This window comes from Gavia stellata, chromosome 1 (genome assembly GCF_030936135.1).
Source record: "Gavia stellata isolate bGavSte3 chromosome 1, bGavSte3.hap2, whole genome shotgun sequence".
NCBI classification, from domain to species: domain Eukaryota; kingdom Metazoa; phylum Chordata; class Aves; order Gaviiformes; family Gaviidae; genus Gavia; species Gavia stellata.
Window position 1 is genome coordinate 100,816,407 of NC_082594.1, and position 22,432 is coordinate 100,838,838.

Consider the following 22,432-nt stretch of genomic DNA (forward strand, 5'->3'; position numbering starts at 1 on the left):
TACGGTGTACCCCATACCGTTGAAATAAGAATATCAACAAGCCTTTAGAACTTCCAAGAAGTTCTGTGTGTATTTTTAAATTACATGGTCAGAGAGTCACATGGAAATTTTAAAATTGAGACTCAGATGCTTTTGGCCAAGGAAAACAGTGGTAACGAAGAAATCTGCGTGAAATTTTAGTTATTTGTTTTTCACGTTAAAAGTATTTTTCAGAAAGAATGTTAAACTAACCAACAGGTCCCCCAAAGGTAAAATCTAATCTATAGACCACAAGAAATGTCAAACAATGTAAAAATATGCTACCTCTTGTTTTAGTGTAGGAAAGCTATTAAGTGTACCTTTAGAAAGAGAAGAAGAAATAAAATTATTTTTCAGTTAGCATTAGATTAGGAAGACTAGAAATTTGCTACATCCTTAGGTTTATAGCAACAACCATGTTACCATTATCCCCAGGGCCTAAATTTAGAGGACAATATATGTTGCAGGCATAAAATAAAAGAAACAAAAGCAAATCACAGAGAAAAATTCAAAAGCTTTTAGAGTATTATCTTAACTATAAATTACTTGTGTGATTTTAAGTATGAATGGTTTTGATTACACTTCCAGTAGTAAAAGGATAAAAGAAAAATAATTAATCTAAGGAAAACAAGTGTTATTGCTAATTTTTTAGGTCTTCTGCAGTTACTTAGCAAGGAATGGATGGGGTTTTTTTGAAATGCTTTAATTTTCCCCAGTTTGCAGTGGAAACCTCTGTGAAGGATCTGGGTAGGGCAGCTAGTTTCTGCTCACATAGAATTCTTTTTCATGCTCACTTTAATTTACATGATCTATCCGGTGTCTTTCGTTCTATGTTAACCCGAACTGTTTGAGTGGCTACTTGGGAATAACTTCATCACTTCTCTGGTGGAACGTGGCAACTATTTAACACCCTGTATGATTTAAGACAGGAAATGAAGTGCTGTCTTAGTAAATTGCAGAGAAATTTTTGTAAGGAAATGTAGTTACCCAGACTAGAAATTGGCCAGAATATCAAGTTAAAATCGCTGTGTATGCAAAAAGTTCTTGGTTTGCTATTTTATCTGAGAGGTGACCTTAAGTAATATTGTATGAATTCAGAATCATGATGGATTGCTTTTGAGATCTTAATGCTTGCAGTGCCTCACACTATAAATTAGTGAATCGAATGCTGATTTAAAATAGATTTGCCACCTTGCTGTAATGCTGTTGTTTCTTGCTGTACTGTATGGGGTTACTTTAAGGTTTCCCTCTCAGACAGTGACCAAACTTGTACATTCTTATATAATGAAGTGTGATGAAATTACTGTTAAAAGTGACATCACTACAGGCTGCATTGACCTGTATATTTTAAATTTTTTATAGCATCCGTACAGTGCTTTACTTTGGACAAAAGTGGTTAGCTCTGTTTTTCATCAATATGTTTATAACTTTTTATTCCACTCTGAAGATTCTATTCTTAACATGTTATGATAAATATGTTTCACTGCATTCCAGTAACTATTCTGTTTCTTAAATCTTGGCACTGGAGTTCATTTTTTTTAAATGAAATCTGTTTCATTTCCATTTGTCTTATGTTAACTTTTCAGTATGCTTCAGGTAGCTTTTTCAAATAAAGGTCATTAATTGAAAAGATTACTTATTATAGGAAAAAAAATCAAATAAATTGTTCAAAACAGTAGAGATTTTTGCTTTTCAAATTAAAAATTGAAACAACTTAAACTCCTAAACTCCCCTCACATCTCCCTTGGAAACTCCCTCCTTTACTGTAACTTTGTGGTCTTGATGATATTCACAGAGAAGCTGATTTACTGAATAAAGAAGTTCTTTAAGTTTTCAGTTTTGGAACATTACCAGTGTGTCTGAACCCAGGTTTCAAATTTTACTGGCATTTTGTTGGCAAACCAATTTTTTGGAGTCCTTTCTTATTTGGGTATGTTTCCTGACACCTTTGGCTGTATGGTACTGTGTTTTAAAATTCTCTTTTTCTTTTTTTAAGAGGAAAAGACTATAAACATATACAAAGGACTAATTATAAAATATCTGGTATAAAAACAGAGAGACAAGAAAATTACCAGCTGAAAAATGCAGTGAGCAGAAAAAAAATGAGCATTTAATGGTAGAGTTTTACCTTGCCTGTTCAGCAGGCCTGAATCTCAAAGCAATTCCACAAGCAAAGCATGCACTATTCTGAGGCCACAATACGGTAATTTAAATCAAGCATAAGTATACATGGGTGGTAAGAAAGAGAGGTGGTTTAGTCTTCACTTCTATGCACTGGCCTCTTTTACTGCTTTCCCTTTTGCCAGCGGCAGTGTTCATTTATGGTGAGCCAGATTAGACCACTGATCCAGCTGAAAAATAGCTCACATGACTTTGCCCTACTTACAGTCTTCCTATATATTGCAGTTTTGTTGAAAGTATGTTGTTATTAGTGCATGCTCTCAAAGTCTAACCAACTAGACAAAGTATATTAAGTTGCTAACCTGTGTCATTCATAGCATCAATAGATATTCCTTGCTGAAAATGTCATGACTAGTATAGGACAATCATCTTTTTGTAGTATTTATTAAAGTAAGGTACAAGAAACTAGCAGTCCAAGGTTCCAGTACTTTTTTAGTTTTCCACAAGTGTGGGATATTGTAATCCCTTAACGCTTTTTCTCACTATTGTAGGACTTCAATGTATCTAAGGAGTTCAAAGAGAATTTGACACTAAATGGTCCTTTCTGTACTAACATTGCTATAGGGAAACCCACTATAAAGTGAAAGAAGCTATGAATTTTTGCAATAGAACAGAAGAGTGCATTCATGTAATAGTGTATTCTGGCACATATTTTGCCTGCTGGATATAGGCAAAGTTGTAACAGTGCAGAGCGGTAAGATTCCTATCATTTAAATAAGCCTCAGTAGGATTAACAGTTTAGGTGTGTCTCAACTGTGGGAGTCAATTTTTTGGGACCCTGCAGATTGCACCTGGTCGTGTATGAAATACTGCATGGGAAGTGGAAGATGAATAAAATTAAATATTTAGGCTAGTAAGAGAGTGTGAAAATGACTTTAATCTAGGATCCTACTTGGGATAGGTGATTCCAGTGAACAGCCTTTGGGCTAAATTGCTAATTTATTAATTAATAGCTAACGACTAGTTTCTGACAGATTTCAACCAAACTTAAAGGGCATCTAGAAACACCAGAGATACCAAGTTTTTGTACATTTCCTGGAGTCAAAGAATCATTCAGATTGGAGGGGTTCCCTGAAGGTCTCTAGTCCAACCTCCTTCTTTTAGGCAGGGTCAACAATGAATTCAGAACAGCTTGCTCAGGGTTTTTTCCAGTCAGGTCTTGAAAACCTCCAAGGGCAGAAATACTCCACAGCCTCTCTGGGCATCCTATTCTAATGCTTAGTTATCCTCATAGTTCAATGTTATTCACAAACTTGCTTAATGTGCATGCCATTTCCTCCTACAGGTCATTGGTAAAGATGTTAGGATATTAAATAGGATAGGTCTCAGGATAAACCCCTGAGGAACCGCAGTTGTATCCAGCCTATAGGTAGAGTACAAACCATTACTTTTCAATCCCAGAATGCAGACACTTTTTGCTCATCTGGTAGTGCATCCATCTAGACCACAATGGCCAAACTTGGATACAAGGGTGCTGTGAAAGACCATCTTGAAGATGGTTGCAACATTTGCCATTCTCCATTCATCTGGGACTTCCCCTGATCGCTGTGACCATGATGATAGAAAACAGCCTTGATGTGCCATCAGTCAGCTCTCTCAGCACTCTCAGATGCATCCCATCTGCTCTCATGGACTTGTATGAGTCAAGATTTCTCAAGAGATTTATGAGATCAATCCTTTTCTACTGTTGGTATTTCCTCTTCTCCTTGAACCCTGTCTGTATGTGTAAAGGCCTGGGAGACCTTGTTGGTGAAGACCAGGGCAAAGAATGCGTTGAGTAACTCAGCCTTACGTGTGTCCGCTGTGCTTTTGCCTCAGTCAACTGTGAGCCCACATTTTCCTTGTTTTTTATCATGTAGCAGTAGAAGTTCCTGTTGCCATGTTTCTTGCCAATCTACTGTAGTTGAGCATCAGCTTTCCTAACATCATCCTTGCTTTTCTGGACAATGTTTCTGCATTTCTCCTTTGTAGCATTTCTCCTTCCTTCCATCTCTTTTGTACATTCTTTTTACAGTCATTAATTCCCTTTCTAGCCAAACCAGACTCCTTGTTCATCTACTTATTTTCCTTAGTATTGTGATGGACCATTATTTTGTCTGTGGGAGGTTGTCTTTAAAGACCAGGTCTGTTGAGCTCCCTTGCCCTTCAGAACTGCCTCTCAGAAGATCCCGTCTATGAGGACCCTGAATAAAATGAATTCTGCTCTTGTGAAATCCAGGGTTTGTAGTCTGTTACTTGCCTTCCTCATTCCTCTCAGGATCTTGAACAGCACTGGTTCATGGTTGCTACAGCCAAAGCTGCCACAGATTACCACCTCCCCAATCAGCTCTCCCTTGTTTATAGCAGATTGAGTCGATCACTCCAGTTGATCATCTGATATTTGTGTTAAGAGCTTGTCCCTAGCATCCCCCACAAGTCAGCTGGATTGCTTGCATCCCACTTTGTCTGCCTTTTAGCAGATATCGGGAGGTGGGAGTCTCCCATAGGAATCAGGGTCTGTGATCTGCAGATGTCCTCAAGTTGCTCAAAAAGACTTTTTCCACTTCCTCCTCTTGATTAGGTGGTCTGTAACAGACTCCCACTGTGATGTCATTCTTGATGGCTTTTCCTCTGATCGTGACCCACCAGCTCTCAACCAGTCTACTGCCTGTTTTACAGAAGACCTCCATATCTTTGAGCTCCTACAGGTATTCATGTTCTCATGAAAACAGGCTTCTAAGTAGGAAAGAAAGACCCAGATCGGTGCTGCCACCAAGGAGTCTGCAGTGTGGACTCGAGAGTTACCTATTCTGCTTGGCCAGCACGCCCTCTGGCAGGCCATTCAGCACACAGAGCTTGGAATCAGACACAGCACAGGGCAGTTGAGGGCTATGAAAAGGACAGGGAGGGCAATGGAGGAGAGTTTAGGAAAAATATTAGTAGGCACACTGCTCTTTTTCAAATTGGACATAATGGACAGAAACAGTGGATATAAAGTAGTAAAGGGAGTATTCAGGGCACCTTTTTGTCCAAAATAATACAAGAAACTGGTCAGAAGTTATGTTTCTTTCCATTTGACTAAAAATGGAAAGGTTTTTTTAATGTTGCTTTTATAATACTCTATAAACAAGCTATTTGAGAGTGAGATTTTCAGACAAGGAACTTGAAGTGAAGGGATAAATCTGTTCATAACTTACCCTCTTGTGCCCAGGTATTTTAACATCTGGAATGTAATGCTGCCTGTTGTAATACCTCTGCAATACTGTAACACAGCAGGATGCATTAATGAGAGTTTCAACCTTAAACCCACAACATCAATGAAATTTATAGTTGTCAGGCCGTTAACATTATTCAAACATAGTTTTTGTGGTTTCAATTCCCATTTTACATTCATGTAGGAAGAAAAGTCATTGTGTTGACTAGCCATGAAGACAGAGTCCTCCTTGGACTTGAAATTTCTATAAAACAATTAAGTATTTTTATTACTCTTGACAGCATTCATAGTATGCACTACAGGGCAGAGGGAGGGTATTTGTATAAAAAATTGTGCTAGAATCTCTCTCTTAATATTTCAGCCAGTTTAATAATCTTGAATACTAAAAGTGTCTTGCTCACGTTTTGGAAAATACCACAAAAATGTTCACAGAGGGAAAGAAAAATTTACATAAAATTCTAGTATCATCTTCTACGGTCATCTAGGTGCCATCTGATATTCTTCCTGATGGGTAAATTTGTCTTCAGATGTTTCATGTTTCCCTACTCTTGTATCTCAGTGTGGTCTTTGACTTAATATATAGAGCAAGTTAGTTAAAGAGCACAAAAAAGAGAATTTCTTGAAGGCAAAAATTTGGGGGGGAAAATGTGGTGAGCACTGTGATTAAGGCACTCTGCAGAAAAATGAAATCGTTAAATCTGCAACTGATTAAGTTGAAAGAAAAGAAGGGAAGTCAATATGTAAAAAAGTGCACGTACAGTTACTCTTTCTGGTAAGGAAAATCCAAGTTGTTTCTCCCAGAAAAAAACTAACAAGCACACACAATTTACAAAGCTCTGAAGTTTGGGGGGCAGTTGTGTGTGGGTTTTTATTATCATAGGCTTCATGGTAATTGCAGCACAATCTCAGGAAGTAGTAAAAATAAATCTATCTGCCTCTTGCTGTATCAGTCTGGGTATTAAGAACTTCCCCATGTTGTGTCCATTAAAGAATTTCATCATGGCCCTTAAAAGTAGAAACTCGGTCTCTGCATTTAATATGTTGTTACCTGCTGCCAAGCCTCTAATAGCTACATTCATACGTTCTGTTAATCATATCTCTTTGTTCTAGAAGCCTGTGTTTTGGATTCATAATTAATGTTTTTTCCTGCTCTGATTATTTTCCTCCCATCGTGGGTCTGATTATTTTCCTCCCATCATGGCAGGACATGACTTTTTTTTTCCTATTTAAAAATAAATACATAAATGGAGAAGTAACAGAAATCAGTGTATTTCAACAAAGCCTGTAATCTCTTTCTAACTGTGCTTCCAAATCTAAATTAGATTTTCATGTTGCAAAACCATGAACTTGGTGTTGTAACTGAAATCATGCCGTTCCCAGAAGACAGGGCTGATGCCTCATGGGCGTAAAGAGCTACAGAGGATTTTCCCCTAGGTCCCAGCATAAGAAGAGAAGTATTTTTAATGTTAAAGGTTGGTGGTAGATAGGTGAGCCTGGTCTCAGTGTGTAAACCATAGGGTCCAAAGTAAAGAATTATTGAGCTGTATTTCACATGAACTGGAAGGGGACTGGCAAAGAGATCTGGCTCTTGCTCTTTGACGACATCTCACTGACTCAGGAGTAATGTGGGAAAACGTGGAGCCCCTTACAGCTTCTGTCAGTTTGGGTTCAAGCATGTCTAATTATTGGAGCCATTTGTGGTCCAGACTTTGCTTGGGCCCTCCAATAACCTCTCATTTTGATCATCATGAAAGCAAGTCAGCCATTTGAAAGATATTCTGAAACCTTGGGGATCCTACCTGCATTTTGCTACCGATACAGCCCCAAGAGTTACTGACGCCTTGCTTTTCAGCCTGCAAAGCAGGAGGGATGAATAGTTCCTTAACTTGTCGCCTGCCTAAAGATGTGTGTCTGTGAGTGGCGGGGGGGACACTTCTGCTTGCAGCTGGTATCTGCTGCCCAGTGATACTTGCTTGGTTGCAGAACTTGAAACACCTTTCATACATATATGAAATTCAGAGGAAATAATTTTGAACGGCACTCTTTGCTGATTTGGACTGCACTTATCTCCAAGACAGGATCACTCTTATATGAATGAATGAAGTGATATTTGTGCCCGTATTAGAAGTAGGTTTGTAGGCTATAAATCGCTTTCTGGGTTTACCTTGCTGGCAACTTCTTGAATATCTGTTTTATCTGTTAAATAACTCTTCCTGAAAATGTGAAATGGAGGAGGATCGTAGTACAGTTCAGATCTGTTTTAAAGTGGCTTGAACGAAGTTCTCACAGTAGAGTTTTTTTCTTCTTTTTTTTTCAAGTCTAGCATTGACTCATTTGGTGGTGTTAAAGTGCACTTTCTACTTATCCCCAGAGGAAAGTTAGTATTCTTTTAAGTGAAACTATTTTAAAAGCAGAACACAAGCCTAAAATAAGCCAGTGTTCTCTAGAGTTCTCAGAAGGTGTAGATTTATTTACTGTAGTTAAATCATAATTAGTTCTCAGGGGATAGTGTATCTTTTAAACTGCTTTATTGCCACCATATTGGTTTTCTAAATAATCAGAAACTGCTGCTCTTATATTCTGTAGTATGAACAAAAATTTGCTGTAAGTAGAAACAAATGTCTAGAATTGCTAGTTGTCACTTACTGAAGATAGTGACACACAAAAAATAAGCACCTCAAGAAAACATGAAGAAATACAAAACGTATGTTATCGGAAGGCACCTTAAATGAACTAAGGCTGTAACTTTTTCCAGCTTAATAGATACAGTAATGTTTTACATGATCATTTTTCAGTTAATCTTTTTTTAATATTCTAATGCTTTTTGGTCAAGAGTGAACATTAACTGAAAACGGATAAATGGTCGTGCAATGTTAACGTAAAATATTACCTGATATTTAAGCCTAGGTTTTCATGAATGTAGCTTAGTGTTCCAGCTGATAAGCATGGAGTTTATTTTTTCCTAATTGGCAGGTTAATGTTCGAGTTGCCTGAGGAGATGGGTTTAATAGCAATTGCTGTTCGACAAACACAAGGGAAAGGTGAGTAAGTTTCCTTCTAGTGCTAATAAATGTGTATTAAACATATGAAATAGGACATTTTAATGTCACCTAGCTGCCTTAAAGATACATTATGATCTGATAATATAATCTATAGAATAATCATGTCCTCTTCTCTTCCCGCTTGAACTGTGGATTCAAACTCAAAAACCTAAGTTAATAGAGGCCAAAGTAAACATTTTCAGCATGTTTGGTGGCTTTTGCAGAAATGATTTAGTGGTCTTCTAGTTTCTGCCAAAAGTCTCCCCAGTCATGGAAACTGCCATCACTACATTTAGTGTAATACAAGTCAGACTTCCAAATCAGAACTCCTTTTTGGCTTAACTGGAACAAGACTGGGTCTCGAATTGCTCTGAGATAGAGGTTTCTTGAGTCTGCAGGACCTGCCTGAACTGTCATGTGGGCTTTCACAATCTTTTGCAGATAAATATGAGCAAGTTCTGTCTCTTTCCCAGGAAGGTGCTAGCACTGATTTAAAAGGCATGTTCATTTTATTAGAAGAACACAGTGCCCAGCCTAATAAGCTCTTCTGACACAGATGTACATGAAGACGGTTACCTGGCCTTCAGCCTTCAGTACAGATCTAGCTTGTGTCAGGTTGATTCACAATGTGGATGGATTTCTAGATGCACACAGAGCATCTTCACAAATACTTCTACACTTAAACAAAGCAAGATTTTTGAAACGTGTATGTTACCAAATACCAGGAAAATCCTGGAAGCAAGTCATTTAGGACATTCTAGGAAACTGAGTAGCAGCATGCATGTTAAACAACCTGCTGTTTTTTTAAATAAAAAGCTTTGCACTTTAACCATTTTTCTTTCAAAATTAGTTTGAAAACTCCATTACAAGGCTTGTGGTAGGTTCTTGGATGGATACTATTGAATCTTCCTCTTTTGTAGTTGTCTACATTAACAAAGTGATCTTTTTAATAATTTTTTTTTTTTTTTAGGTTAACTTTTTTCCTCTCCTTCCCCAGGTCGTGGTGGAAACGTTTGGCTCAGTCCCGTGGGTTGTGCACTATCCACTTTACATATTGCCATTCCTCTACATTCCAACCTGGGCCAGAGAATTCCTTTTATTCAACACCTGGTGTCCTTGGCAGTGGTAGAGTCAGTTAGATCAATACCAGGATATGAGGTATGTCATTGTAATTTATCTCAAAATTCGTGTTTCCATTTTCATTAAATTCAGATTTTAACTACGTCTTCTACGCATTAAATGACTGAATGTGTAGTATACTTCTTCAGCACTAATATAGTGGTAAACTTAACCTTCCTTTATGCTTGATTATGTTTTAAGAAACCTGGTATACGTATGATGAATACTGTCTTTTATTGAGCTGATTAAGTATACTACACTCATTTCACTCATAATCTTATGAAACTTAAGACTCAGTCTTCAGCAGTAAAGAAAACGTCGATTTTGTTTGTCTAACAATTGAGTTAATTTGTTTTGATTTTGAAGGAGTTGGGGAAGAGGGCGGAGGGAAAAATGAATAAAACTGACAAATCCTTTTCTGCTTTTTTTGTTAGTGCTGTTTCAATGGTCACTTCATCCCTTTTAAAGGATTTTTCCAACCCTTGTTTAAAGTTGAAAACTGATTTCTAAAGCAAGAACTTAGGAGTATTGCTCTCAAGAGGGAATCAAGTGTCCTGTCATCAGTATTAAAATGAAGAACCAGTCTTCTTCATCACCTCATATATCTCCTTTTTAATGTTACCATTTCCTAATATTTGCTAACTATAAAACTTTGGTATTTTACAGAAGTAGTTAACTAAAGCATATGTTTCCTATATTTCAGAAAATCAATGACTTATACACATTTACACATGAACTTTATTATAGTGGCACCCAGTAGCTTTGCTGTAGTTTAGGGTCTGTCAGCCTTTCTATTAAAACCTTCTAACTTCAGTGCTTCATAACTTGACTATAAAAACAAAATGCTTCAGGCTAAAATTTGCAATATAAAATATTTGGCTAGAGTGAATAATTTAACCATTTAAAATAGAAGGGACAAGAGTTAGTTTTATTAAATATGAGTCTGACTGGGGAAGGAGTTAATTTATGAATGGAGGTGTTTTTGCTTCTGTATGCCTACCCTGGTATACTGTGGCATTTTTTATTTTATTCCATTCAAGAGAAAAAAGGTGACTGAAGTACTAAATACTAATATAAAAATAGTATGTATCAATAATACATGTACTGTACATAGCACATGTAAAATACATAGCTTGCTATGACCAAGACAGAGTTACTGAATGTCTTTAACAGTACATTCACCCTAGACAATAAGTGAAAACAATGTTAAGGGTCTGGACTCAAATACGTTAAAGCAAGGAAATTCAAAGATTTATCGCAAACTCAATGCTTAAATTTCCCCTTTAGACTGAGGTAATGCAGGGCTTTTCTTTATGTCAGATGAACATCCATGCCATGCAGACTGCAGTAGCTGCAAACAATGGGCTAATCTACAGATGAGGTTTCATTCTCTCCTCCAAACTTCCATACCTCTGTGGCTGTGTGTCAGAATCTTAATAATACTTTAACACACTGTAATGTTGTTTGCTATGCTCAAAGTCCTTTTCAGGATTTCCATTCAAAGATCTGAAATACCCGTGTCTCAGTTTATCAACCAGCCATCATTTTTAGGATTGCCACGAATGTTGGCTATGCTAAACAGGCAGTGACTGAGGCCTTTTTTCTGGGTCCTCATGGAGAAAATCTGACTGCTCAATTGAAAGTTTTGCTGTCAGATTTTAGTGCTGCAGATGCAAATGGGCCTTATATCAAGACAGTGCTTTGCTTTCCGATTCTGAGAACAGCAGACATCTCTCTCTAATAAGTGAAGGTAAGAACATGCTCCATTTCCAGCATATTCCACACCCATCGTTTCTTTGACACGTGGATAGTTATGCAGTACCTTGTAACTCCATTTTGTGGCAAAGTCTCTGCTGTGTAGTTTACGTCATGAGAATATCCAGTTGACTTAGTTGTTCTTCATGCTTGCTGTCGCTTCAGTTGCAGAGCTAGTGTCAGGTGTCCTACAGGTGTATGTCTTTCTTAAGTAAGATCTACTGAATAGCTCTTCGGAAGATCTCTTAACACTGATAATACTGTTCAACTGCGTCATACTTTGTATGTCTCAAGAGTCTTCTATAAATCCTTTCCCAGTGCGAAGAGTCAAGTTGTTTTCTGTAATGAATATGAATTGGTGATACTTTCTCTTAGAATGCTTTGATAGCAAAATCAGGTAGTATTTCCTGTCAATGTATGTGTAATGGACTCCTTTCTGGCCTTTAAATCTGTCAGGAAAGTAGACATGGACCCAGGTGCAGTTTTCACACATCCTGTAAAGGGATTTCATAATCTACAATAGGAGGGAATGCGACTCTTGTAGTTCTGGAGCACCTCCCATAATTTGCCCCTGGGGATACAGTCATATGCAGCTTTTCAAACTACAGGAAGCACATTTGCTTTCTTTTTGTGTTTAAGTAGCCGGTGCAAAGTTCAGTTCAGTTCTGTGGTTTCAACAAAAACTTCTCTATTGCGCTGGAACGGTGTCGCACAGCAAAGTTTGTGTTTCCAGCTCCATGGTGTTGCTTGAGCGTAGCTGCTGAAAGCGTGAATATATTTAGGACATTACTGAAGTATTTACATAGTTGTGAACTGGAATTTCTCCTGTCTGCTAAATTTCCTTTCTGAAATTCAAGATGTCATTGTCTCCTTGTCTGGTTTCTGCAAGGATCCTCAAATACAGTGTTGATGTTATTGTGGGCTTACCCTGGCTGTTTATCAGCAGTAAGCCACAGTGGCTGCAACAGTTTGCATCTTTCTTGAATAGATCTTTTAAATCTTCAATAAGCACTCATGAATGAAGGAAGTGAATTCTATAAAACCTCAAAATTTTGAGACTGAAAATCTCTAGTATCTTTAGTCCCCCTTTTGGTCACTCTAAACCTTTATTATCTGCCATAATTTTTATTTTATTTTTTTCTCTGACAGCTGCCAACCTCCTTAGTAAACCATGTAACCATGTTCCTATGACTTTTTCAGTAACACCTGTGAAGCTCTTAAATAGGTTCTCATTATGAAAAGCAGTTGACAGTATCCCATTCGGTGTGGCAAAGAGGTACAGAAAATATAGAATATGGAGTGATGAATAAGCCATGTTCTTATAGTCACTATCGAAGAGCAAAGTGTTTCTAAATGTATGTTTTTATTTCTTTAGGATATTGATCTGCGAGTAAAATGGCCAAATGATATTTACTACAGCGATCTTATGAAGCTTGGTGGAGTTCTGGTAAACTCTACACTTATTGAAACAACATTTCATATACTTATCGGTAAATGTCTATTTTCAAGCTTTTCTATACTGTCTTTTTCTAAAGAAATTTGTTGTTAATGTCTTTATGAGTTCAAATGATAAGGACAAGAACAAATAATGACAGCAGGTATAAGGAAATAAAGCACAATATTAAATCAAAAAGAAGCACAAAAAGTAAATGTTTTCATTCTTCTTAATAATTCCATACGCTTGACAAGGAAAACATAAATGCAAACATCTGGGCTGGTGTAGTGGAGTTCAAAGAAAGACGATTACAGGAGAGAGGGAAAATGTCCTCCTTGATCTATTGCAAAACTAGTAGAATATACTGAAAAATGTATCCATTTTTTTCAATTTTCATTTTTTTGCAACATGACAAATAGTTAAATAAGTAACATGCCTTTTAAACTGGGACACAAAGAGCTGTGTACATGTAGTAATGTTTTAATTTCTTCTTTCATCCTTTTAAAATTTATTCATAACTTGTGTCTGTTGATACCTTTCTAGAAACTGGAATATTGCTAATGAAGCAGCAGTGAAGTAATGGTTTGATTAAATAATCACTTTGTTTAGTTCTCTCAAAAAGTAAAATTTGCAAAGTAGTTGGGAAGGCTGGATGGGGGAGCAAGGAGTGACAATCTGTTTGTTTATTGTGGAGACGAACAGCCTGGAAGTCTGGTTCCAAAAAGGTAGCATGGCCAGTCTCAAAAAGACTGCACGTGTATTTTCCAGGAAGTCCCAGGGCTGCAACAGGAGAAGACATTTAGGTGCACAAAATAAGTATTGAGATGTTTCTGTTGTTTCAAGTCTGATAATCATCCTGCTATTTGTTAAGGAAAATTTTTCCCCCAACCAGCAGCAGCACAGATCTGTCAGACATGCTTAGAAACGTGCCCGCAGAGATCTAGGTTCTGGTTCCAAAAAGGAAAATCTGTGCTATGTCTAAAAAATTAAATGAAAGTTCCTTAGCAAGTCTAAAAGGTTAAAGTAGAAGATGATAATATTTGGTTTATATTTGAATATAGCACAGTAAATAAGTAAAGTATCTTGCAAAGAGAGTGTGGGCATGATACCATTTCTATCCAGGTGCTGTAAATTCTAAGGCGTGAACAAGCAGAACAGTTGAAGCAGTCATCACCTCCTTCTGTGAAACATGCCCAGCCATTACATTTTCTGTTCAATTGTTATATCCTTATTTTGTAGATAATCTACACATACAGAATGGAAGTTGCACCGAGACACTTAAGAGTCTCTCTGTGCCCCATCAACCATTTACTGCTTCCATATGTTTTTCCAGAGCCCATTCTGGTTAACACAAGAAAAGCAAAAATGGCTCCAAAAATAGTTCATCTTATCAAATATCTCTTTGCACATTACGTATTTGTTTTGGGTCTTGTGTTGCTTACCCTGAACACCAAAACATTCAAATTCAAATGGAAACTTTCTGTATGCATTCTCTCTGATGTCCGTAGGAGTCATCTTGGTGGTAAAAGGTCTGAGGTATATACAAAGATATACATTTTCATCTACTTTCTTTTGGCTGGAAGCTTCTAAGATTGAAACTTACATGCCTCATACTAGTCCAAGGATCTTTTCCATCATTTCAGTGATGTATGTCACTGAGAGTAGTAGGGGTGACTCATGACATCGGACTTCTTGTATTAGTAGTAGCAATGAGATCAAACTTCCATAACAGGAAAGGTAAGCCAGACATCTACTTTCTACAGTCACGCAGATTCCTTTTTTAGACCTTACTGTTCACATGGCATTCACGAAGAGTATTCCATATATGAGGGTAACAATTAAAATCAAAGATTGTCTACATGGCTTCACTGCTCTGAGAAGTATTTCAGAAGAGTAAGGCAAGAGGCAAACCTGCCCTTTCACCTCTACCATGTGCTTGAGGCCTCACAGATGACACTATTCATGTTCATACTTTTAAACATGTTCTTAAAAAAATACTATTTTTTTTTAAGAACTTAATTGTTGCGGGACTTTTGGAAGAAGAGTTCTGGAGAAGAATATACTTCGTTAATGTAAGGGCCAGACTCAGAACAGACATAGGTAGTCAAACACAAGTGGAATACAAGGGACAGTCAATGTCCTTAACCTGCAAAAGCCCTGTCTGCCTCTGTGTGCAGCTAAAGCATGTCCGAACAGTGCACAGATGCTGAAGGCAGAGCTAGCCCTGGAACTGGAAGATGTATTAGCCACATCAGCACACTGCAAGGTCGGTGCTAAATGTTTATTTTTCAGTCTTCTCACATGGGCAATGCAGAGGTGCCCTAAGAGTCCTGAGCACCTAATATTTTTCAAATAAGCTGGCTGCATTTTTGCCACCACGTTTATCCCCAGATGCTTCTGCCTCAGCTCAGCTCATTATCTCAGTATGTCTTTCATGTCTGTTTCAGTTTTTAGATTGCTAAGTAGTGATCTCCATACATACACACCTGAGTGCCCTGAGCCTGCAGATGGGCTCCAAGGCCCCGTTATACACCCTGACAGTATCGATCACGGCTTAATGGCCACGGTCACTCCCTCCTCACTTGTACTGTATTTGAGTGTAACCAGATGAGTTGGGATTCGCTGGCATGGCATGTTATATTTTCCAGTTCATTTTCCTTTGTTTCTTTCTGATAATTAATTTCTCCTCATTTCCGTAGGATTTATGTATTGGTACTGGTACCACTGTGGCTTTCTTTGCATGCATTCTCTGACTAGTTAAAAGTCAAAAACTCATTTTCACTGAAGAGATCTTTCTCCTCATAGTTAATATGAATTACTTCCATACATGAATGGTCTCATTAATAGCAAATTTACAAAACAGTGCATCTGGACCTGCTTGCAGATGGAGGTGTATCATGTCTAAACCTGATTGACAGACTGGGGTTTTATTCTAAATGTTTGAGGAAAGAAAAAATCCAAATTATTAGGAGAAAAAAATAAACAGGTAATACAATATATTTCTTTACATGCCTCGAAGCCTGTTTCAGCAGGCTGCAAAAAAGGCCCCAAGAGCCATATTTAAATAAGAAAGGCGTTCTGCCAACGTTATTCTAGCTGGAGAAATCTCAGTGAGAGACTTGAGGCTTCTAAAGGTTATACTGTGGTAAGATAGATTAAGCAAACTGGAGTCTTAGACGGCAAAGTCAAATCTGGGCTTTTCCGAGCAAGCCAAACAAGGCTTATCAGCTGAGTAAAAATGCTTAATTTTCAGAAAATGCAATCAGCTAACTGTAGGAAACAGAAAGGTTGCTTAATTAAATTTTAGACTGAAAGATAAAACTCCATCTTAGAGTATGATTAATGATTTACTTTCAGTTAGCTAATGACCTGTCAGCTTCCAGGGAGTAAAAGAATTTCTCACTTTCATGTTATTGTAACCGATGTGCAAGTCACCACTTACCATCTTCCTAAGCCTCATTGATGGGATGGTGTGTTGTTGAAAGAACTGCACTGTATCTGCACTTCCACAATTTCAAGGAGGCATTTGTAGGGCAATAAACAAGTAAAATCTGGACTGTGATTTGTAATTACACAAGTAGGAAGATTTAAAGGTGTAAGAGACTGAAGAACAACAGCTACTGGAAACATCCTTAGAGATAATTGTATCAAGTAGTTGAACAAAGGACTGACTTTCTGGTGGTAACAGAGTGTTCGTATTTACAGATCGTGTCCTCTTCTTTTGATTTGTCTTCTTCAGGCTTTGGATTTAATGTGAATAACAGCAACCCCACCATATGCATCAATGATCTCATCATAAAATTTAATAAGGAAGAGGGGACAAAGCTGAAGGCTTTAACTGCAGACTGTCTTATTGCAAGAACTGTAACTGTGCTGGAGAGGCTTATAGATGTTTTCCAGGAGAAAGGGCCCAACGGAGTTCTTCCCCGTTACTACAAGTACTGGATACACAGGTAAGTATAATGTTCTTCTCGAACTTTCTTTTAAGAAAGTTGAAAAGAACTCATGGATATTTTGTCTTTTTCTACTTTTTCTATTAGATTGCCTTTAAAACTAGTTACTTAATTAAAATATACTCCCAAGTAGGATGTATTTTTTAAGGGAGAATAAAAATAGTACATAGTAGAATCAATGGACTAGCAGGAGTTAAAGAATGCTTCTAGGTATTTTACATGTGTCATCTCAAAACAAAGGGAACTGGGAATGATTTGTTTAGCTAGTAACGAGGCTGCTGTACTCATGTCTTTTATAAAAAAAAAAATAGACTGTTTGGATTAACTGTTAATTCCACAGAAATAAATTAAAGCAGGTAGAAAATGCTGCTGAAAATCATGCTCTATAAGGAAGCAGTGAGGTGAGAAATAAAAACATTCTGCTAGACAGTAGTCCTCTAAGCTATTTTGTAATTGTTTGTGCAGTCTCCACCGATTAATTCCTAACCGTCTGGTTCTCTTTGTTTCCAGTGGTAAGCAAGTCCGTCTCCACAATGAGGAGGGCCCAATTGCATGGATAGTCGGGATAGATGATTATGGATTCCTTCAAGTTCATGAAGAAGGCAAGGGTGTGGAGTCCGTGCACCCAGACGGCAACTCTTTTGACATGCTGAGAAACCTCATAGTCCCAAAGCATTAATAGTCCTCAGAGCTTACAGTGCAAAGGGAGGCTCTTTAGTATTTGGCACCAAGCAGCTAAACTTGCTTAAAGGTGGGAAGGGTAGTTGATAGCTTGATTTTTTTTCTCTTCTGATTTCCTGATATCTTTGTTCTTTGACATGCATAACTTCAACAGTTAAGAAGAGGTAATTGTCTCATTCCTGAAGGCCTTTATTCTTTCATATTAACTTTAAAACACATCTATGTTGCCATTCTTTGTAAGCATCTATTCTTTAAAAGGAGCCTGATTGCAAAGGAATACCTGGCAATGAACAGAACTTTCTCTTCAATTGTACACTGTATTTGAGAAACTGAAGTGGCTAAATATTTCTGGTTTTTGTCTCTGTGTTTTTATTGTGCTTTCTCACAGTCCAGTACAATATTTACATTTTACTATGTTTTTTTAAACTAAATTCTGGTTTATGCATTGTCTGCAGTGGAAACAGCTGGAAGAGCTCATCATGTATTTTTGAATTACTGGGATTACCACTGTGTTTAAAATCAGGTCTCAGTGTAGAGCCTGGCTGATTTGGTGGTTCTCCACGTGGGCCTGTACAACAGTTTACCACCCTGTCTGCAGGTCTGCAACTCTCTCATGGCTGCCTTGAGTTTTTGGAGAGTTTTCCATCAGCGCTTAAGAACTGTGGTTGGTTATCCAAATTATTTGTACTCTGCTCTTTTTAGTCAATTGGATCTGAGTAAATCATCTCATATCTGCTTTGAATCTTAGTCTTCCAAGAGGCTTTAGCTCCTGTAGGAATAGCCCACTGGAGTAGTGTATCACCTAGTTGCAATCTTCTTATCCAGGCTATTGTAGAATCCCATGTCAGGGGAGGGAAGTCTAAATAGTTTACAATTTAATAGAAATTCTGTTGTAATAGTAATGAAGTTAAGCAAATAAATAAGAGAAAAATGCCCAGCTCTTAAAATCCCTGCCATAAACAACTACTGCAGTGAAAAAGAGAAAACTTGTAGTTAACCTGTGTCCACATTCTTTTCCATTGTTTCTGTTGTCACCCCCTTTCCCAAAGCAGGGCATCTGGTTTTGCTGCTAACCATTAAAAGCAAGAGGTTTAACATCTGCTGACCTGAAAGTAGCTTGCTTTGGGGGCTGGCTGCATAGTTTGGGGTTAGGTCATGATTGGAAAGCAGCGCGAAGAAGGCATGTGGGAGCCTCCGTGCGATGGCAGCTTGTCGGCTTTTTCTCCCGGGCAAGGCGAATTTGCGCCAGGAGGCTTGGCCACCACAGCACTTCAAACAGTTCTCTGCAAATGAAAAGTTTGACATAGGTGTGATGTGGCCAGCTTCATTTCCTCAAGTAGGCAGCACTGCTTATTATGTTACCTTGTCCCTACTGAAGGTGGATCAGCCAAATTGGTTTCCACAAAGGACTTCTGTATACTAGCCAGAAATGGGTTTTTTGGGTTAAAGTTCACCTCATAAACAATCTGAACATGTTAGTAGATTGTTTCAGTTACAAAGCCAAGAAGTCTTAAAACAAGGAAGCTAGTCTGTAATGGTAATTTAGAGTAATCCTCACATATTAGGGTTTAGGTGGTTTGGCAGCAAGTGCTAGAAATTAAGTTGTCCCTACTACATTTAGGATTTTATGCTCCATATCACAGTAGATTTGTCTGTTTGCCTGGTTGTCCATACCCTGCTGTTTTGTTTTCCCCCATGATCCACATCGTATGAGACTGCACAGCAATATTTCATAGAACTGTACAGTGGAGTGTAGACAGCTGTTAATTGGCATAGTTAAAATGATACACATGAACACCAGTTTCTGCTTTTTCCCACCAGATGCTTTCAAAACTGCTTTGGGCTGTTAATTTTTGGCAGCTACCCTTATTTCAGAATCAAATATTGGTGCATATTATAATCAAATGAAACTTGAGTCTGAGTTAATAAAGCTTAAATTTAAAAAAAGAGCCCACTTACATATACATATATAAAAAACATGTGTGTGCGTATGCACACCCTCGTCTTCCTTGTGCATCTTTACTTCTTTTCTACCTTCTCCTTCAAGCAGCTTATGAGCAATGCATTCTGTTGCAGGTCAGCTGTGGAAAGCATCGCTGTGGTACTGTTTTGCCAACCACAGTTTTATGGAACTTCAGATCTGTACCTCAATCTGATATTTGTAGCTAAAACACTCTCTCTGTTTTGGTACAGTAGGATGTGCCTATAGGAAGCACCTTTGATTTTGCCCATATTCCAGATAGACTGATGAGTGCCTGTAGACATTTCTTTTAACGACTGGGTCATGCATCAGGTTTTGACTTGAATTGCTTCCTTAAAACATGCTTTCCCTTCACTAGGGACAAATACTGTAAAAGAATGACAGGGGGGAAATGATAAAACATGTTCCTGTGTGAAGAAGGGCAGAACAGAGCTGCAAACCTGCCCTCAGCTGCACTACCACAATGTCTGAGCAGCAGGCAGATGGATTTTTTTAATAGTAAAACTCTGCCATATTTCCTGATTGCTATTGTTCCTTTTGGATTTCTTCATAGCCTTCTTAATGTAAAGCTTGTTCTAGTCTCACTTTGAGTTGTAAGATTATTCCAAAAATTTTTGCATTGGAATGAAACTTAGCGTTGAACTTCCTTTCTGCAAAGGAGAACTAACCAAGTGTAGGCGTGTCAGAGCATAGGTGGGTGCTGTGGGAGCATACTCCGTTGCCTCTGCTTTGTAGTGGCCTATTCTGTGTGTATAAAACTACCTGCTGTCTTGAGGAAACAGCCTTGAGTTGGGTGAAGTGTTTGTTACAAACCTGACCTTTCCTTCAGAAAAGCCAAAGAACTTGACAAAGAAAACTCCGGTTGTATGGTGAGCAGCTACATAAGGTCCTTCTGAGTGGCAGCTGTTCCTGTTGCGAAAGCCCGTGAACCTGCCTGTACCACACTCACCATAAGGCAGAAGGGGAGCGCCGCCAGTGATCTTACTCCTTTTATGCCAAACTTGGCACACCCAGAAAGCCACAACATTTTTGTACAAAAATCGTTGTTATTATTGTTCTTTATGTAGGACAGACAAACGTGGTGTAGTGTGTCTCTGGACGTAGGTATGGAGAGAATCAGACAACTCCGGATCCAGAAGTACTGCACTGAAAATGTTTCATTTCATTCAGCTGTCTAGATTAGTAAAACACCTCTTTCATTGTGAGGCTGATGTCATATCTTAAACTATTTTCTTGATGAAGTGCTTTCAAAAAACATTTATTACAGTGTCCATATTGCTGTGACTTCATTTTTTTTTCCTCCTGGACTCTAACATTTCTCATTACACATTGTGAAAATATTTGTAGAGATTGTTTATTGATAGGAAATCTTCTGCCGAGCAAGCTGGGTGTGTTGGCACTTGTCTGTGTTCAGGAAGAGTAAGCGGGTTGTGTCCAGTCAGCAGCAATGCTGTTTCCAAAGATTTGAAAAAGTAATAATGTACTTAACATTTAAGAGGTCAAGCAGTACATCTCACTTCTAGTAAAAGGTTTTATAAGAATTCAGAGCATTTTTTAATATATCCAACAAATGTCATATCCTTCAAGGGCTATTACCTAGAAATAATATTAAAGCATTTAATTCTTTATGCTGCTGCTTCATTGTACAATTATTTTTTTTTTTTTATTTCTTTGCTTTTTCTGATTCAGCTACAAGACATCAGCAGTCTAAAAAATTACTCCCTGCAACTACTTTGGAATATACAGTAGCTAGATAAAAAAACCCCATTGAAGTACAGCTTAATAGCTGTCATGAAGATCTGTGCTGCAAAGAGCTGATTCCTGGGGGTAACTGGTTTGATAAAAGCATTTGCATGCATAAGTCACTGCAGTGATGCACCGCACTGATCAGACACCAAAGAAATTAAATCTGGACTGAGGGGAGAGCAGAGGTCAAAAAATGCTGGTGTGCCACAGGCTGTGGGTGTGTAGCACAAAACTGAGAAAAAAGAACTGCAGGGAAGAACATCAGTTTGCAAACTGATGTCGTGTTTGAGTATCTTGCATTAGCACGTTTCATTAGTGATTCTGTGTTATTTTCAGTTCTCCAAGAGTGTTCCTCTATAAAATGCAATGTGGCTAAAATACAATAAATAAAATAGTGGTATTTTGTAGTACAGTAACTGTCAAATATAGTGCGTGTTACAATTGAAATAAATTTTCAAATATACAATGTTATTCTTTGTGAAACCCTGGGTGTTGTAGTTAAAGAAGAAATCCAACTCACTTATCCTTTGGCTACAGGATTTTATTAACATTTTAACAGTTTTGTTTTACATAATAAATAAGCAAAAATGCTTTACATTTTTAGGGAATACATATATAATTCTGAGCATTAATAGGTTGTTTGTTTTGCGTGCTTTTTCACCTACATTTGCCAAATAGCTTTTATCTGCATCATATAAAAAAAGCAAAATCTAACATTTTGGAAAAAATGGAATACTAAAATTTTCTCTGTGTTGTTTTTGAAGTATGACTGAAATGTTGAAAAAATACTTGGTGTCCTGTTTTGTGATTTTTACAGAAATACTGGTATTCTGGTAGGTTTCCCATTCATTTGCACTTTCTGTCAGTGATATAGTCTCCAGTTTTACATCTATTGTCCACTGTGCTTAATTTCATTGAAATACTTTAATACCCTTTTTCAAATTACAGGGCTACTGCGACCTGGAGAGAAGTCTGTTCCCTTATGGCCTTCTTTACATTGCGGTGTTTCTATTAATAGGACCAAAACTTTGAGACCTCAATATGGGGTTAACATTTCCAACTTTACATTTTGGTAAAATATTCCCTCTCTCATTCTCTTTTTCTCTCTCATTCTCCATATCATTTACTTGCTCAATCTGAACTCCCCTAAGAGTTAAAATCCCATCAAGTCACATGACAAAGGTATCTATAGTGGCTCAAACAAGTACGGTAGAGAGAAATGAGCTTATTTTTCATAATATATTCCAATTCACACTCCACTTCACTTCTGTGACATAATTTTTTTCCAATCATTAAAAACATTGCCACTGTCAATGGCTGTGCTGCATT

General features: G+C 37.7%; 1 protein-coding gene across 1 annotated transcript in view; it reads left to right on the top strand.

Annotated features, from left to right (window-relative positions):
* HLCS (holocarboxylase synthetase) overlaps window positions 1–18,047 on the top strand; it is a 124,302-nt gene extending 106,255 nt beyond the window's left edge. Inside the window, exons 7-11 of the mRNA XM_059820764.1 lie at window positions 8,366–8,433; window positions 9,431–9,591; window positions 12,683–12,797; window positions 16,482–16,695; window positions 17,206–18,047. Coding sequence (XP_059676747.1) covers window positions 8,366–8,433; window positions 9,431–9,591; window positions 12,683–12,797; window positions 16,482–16,695; window positions 17,206–17,374 — 727 coding nt within the window. The 3' untranslated portion in view covers window positions 17,375–18,047. The remainder of the gene's footprint in view (window positions 1–8,365; window positions 8,434–9,430; window positions 9,592–12,682; window positions 12,798–16,481; window positions 16,696–17,205) is intronic.
* The last annotated feature ends 4,385 nt before the right edge of the window (window positions 18,048–22,432 follow it).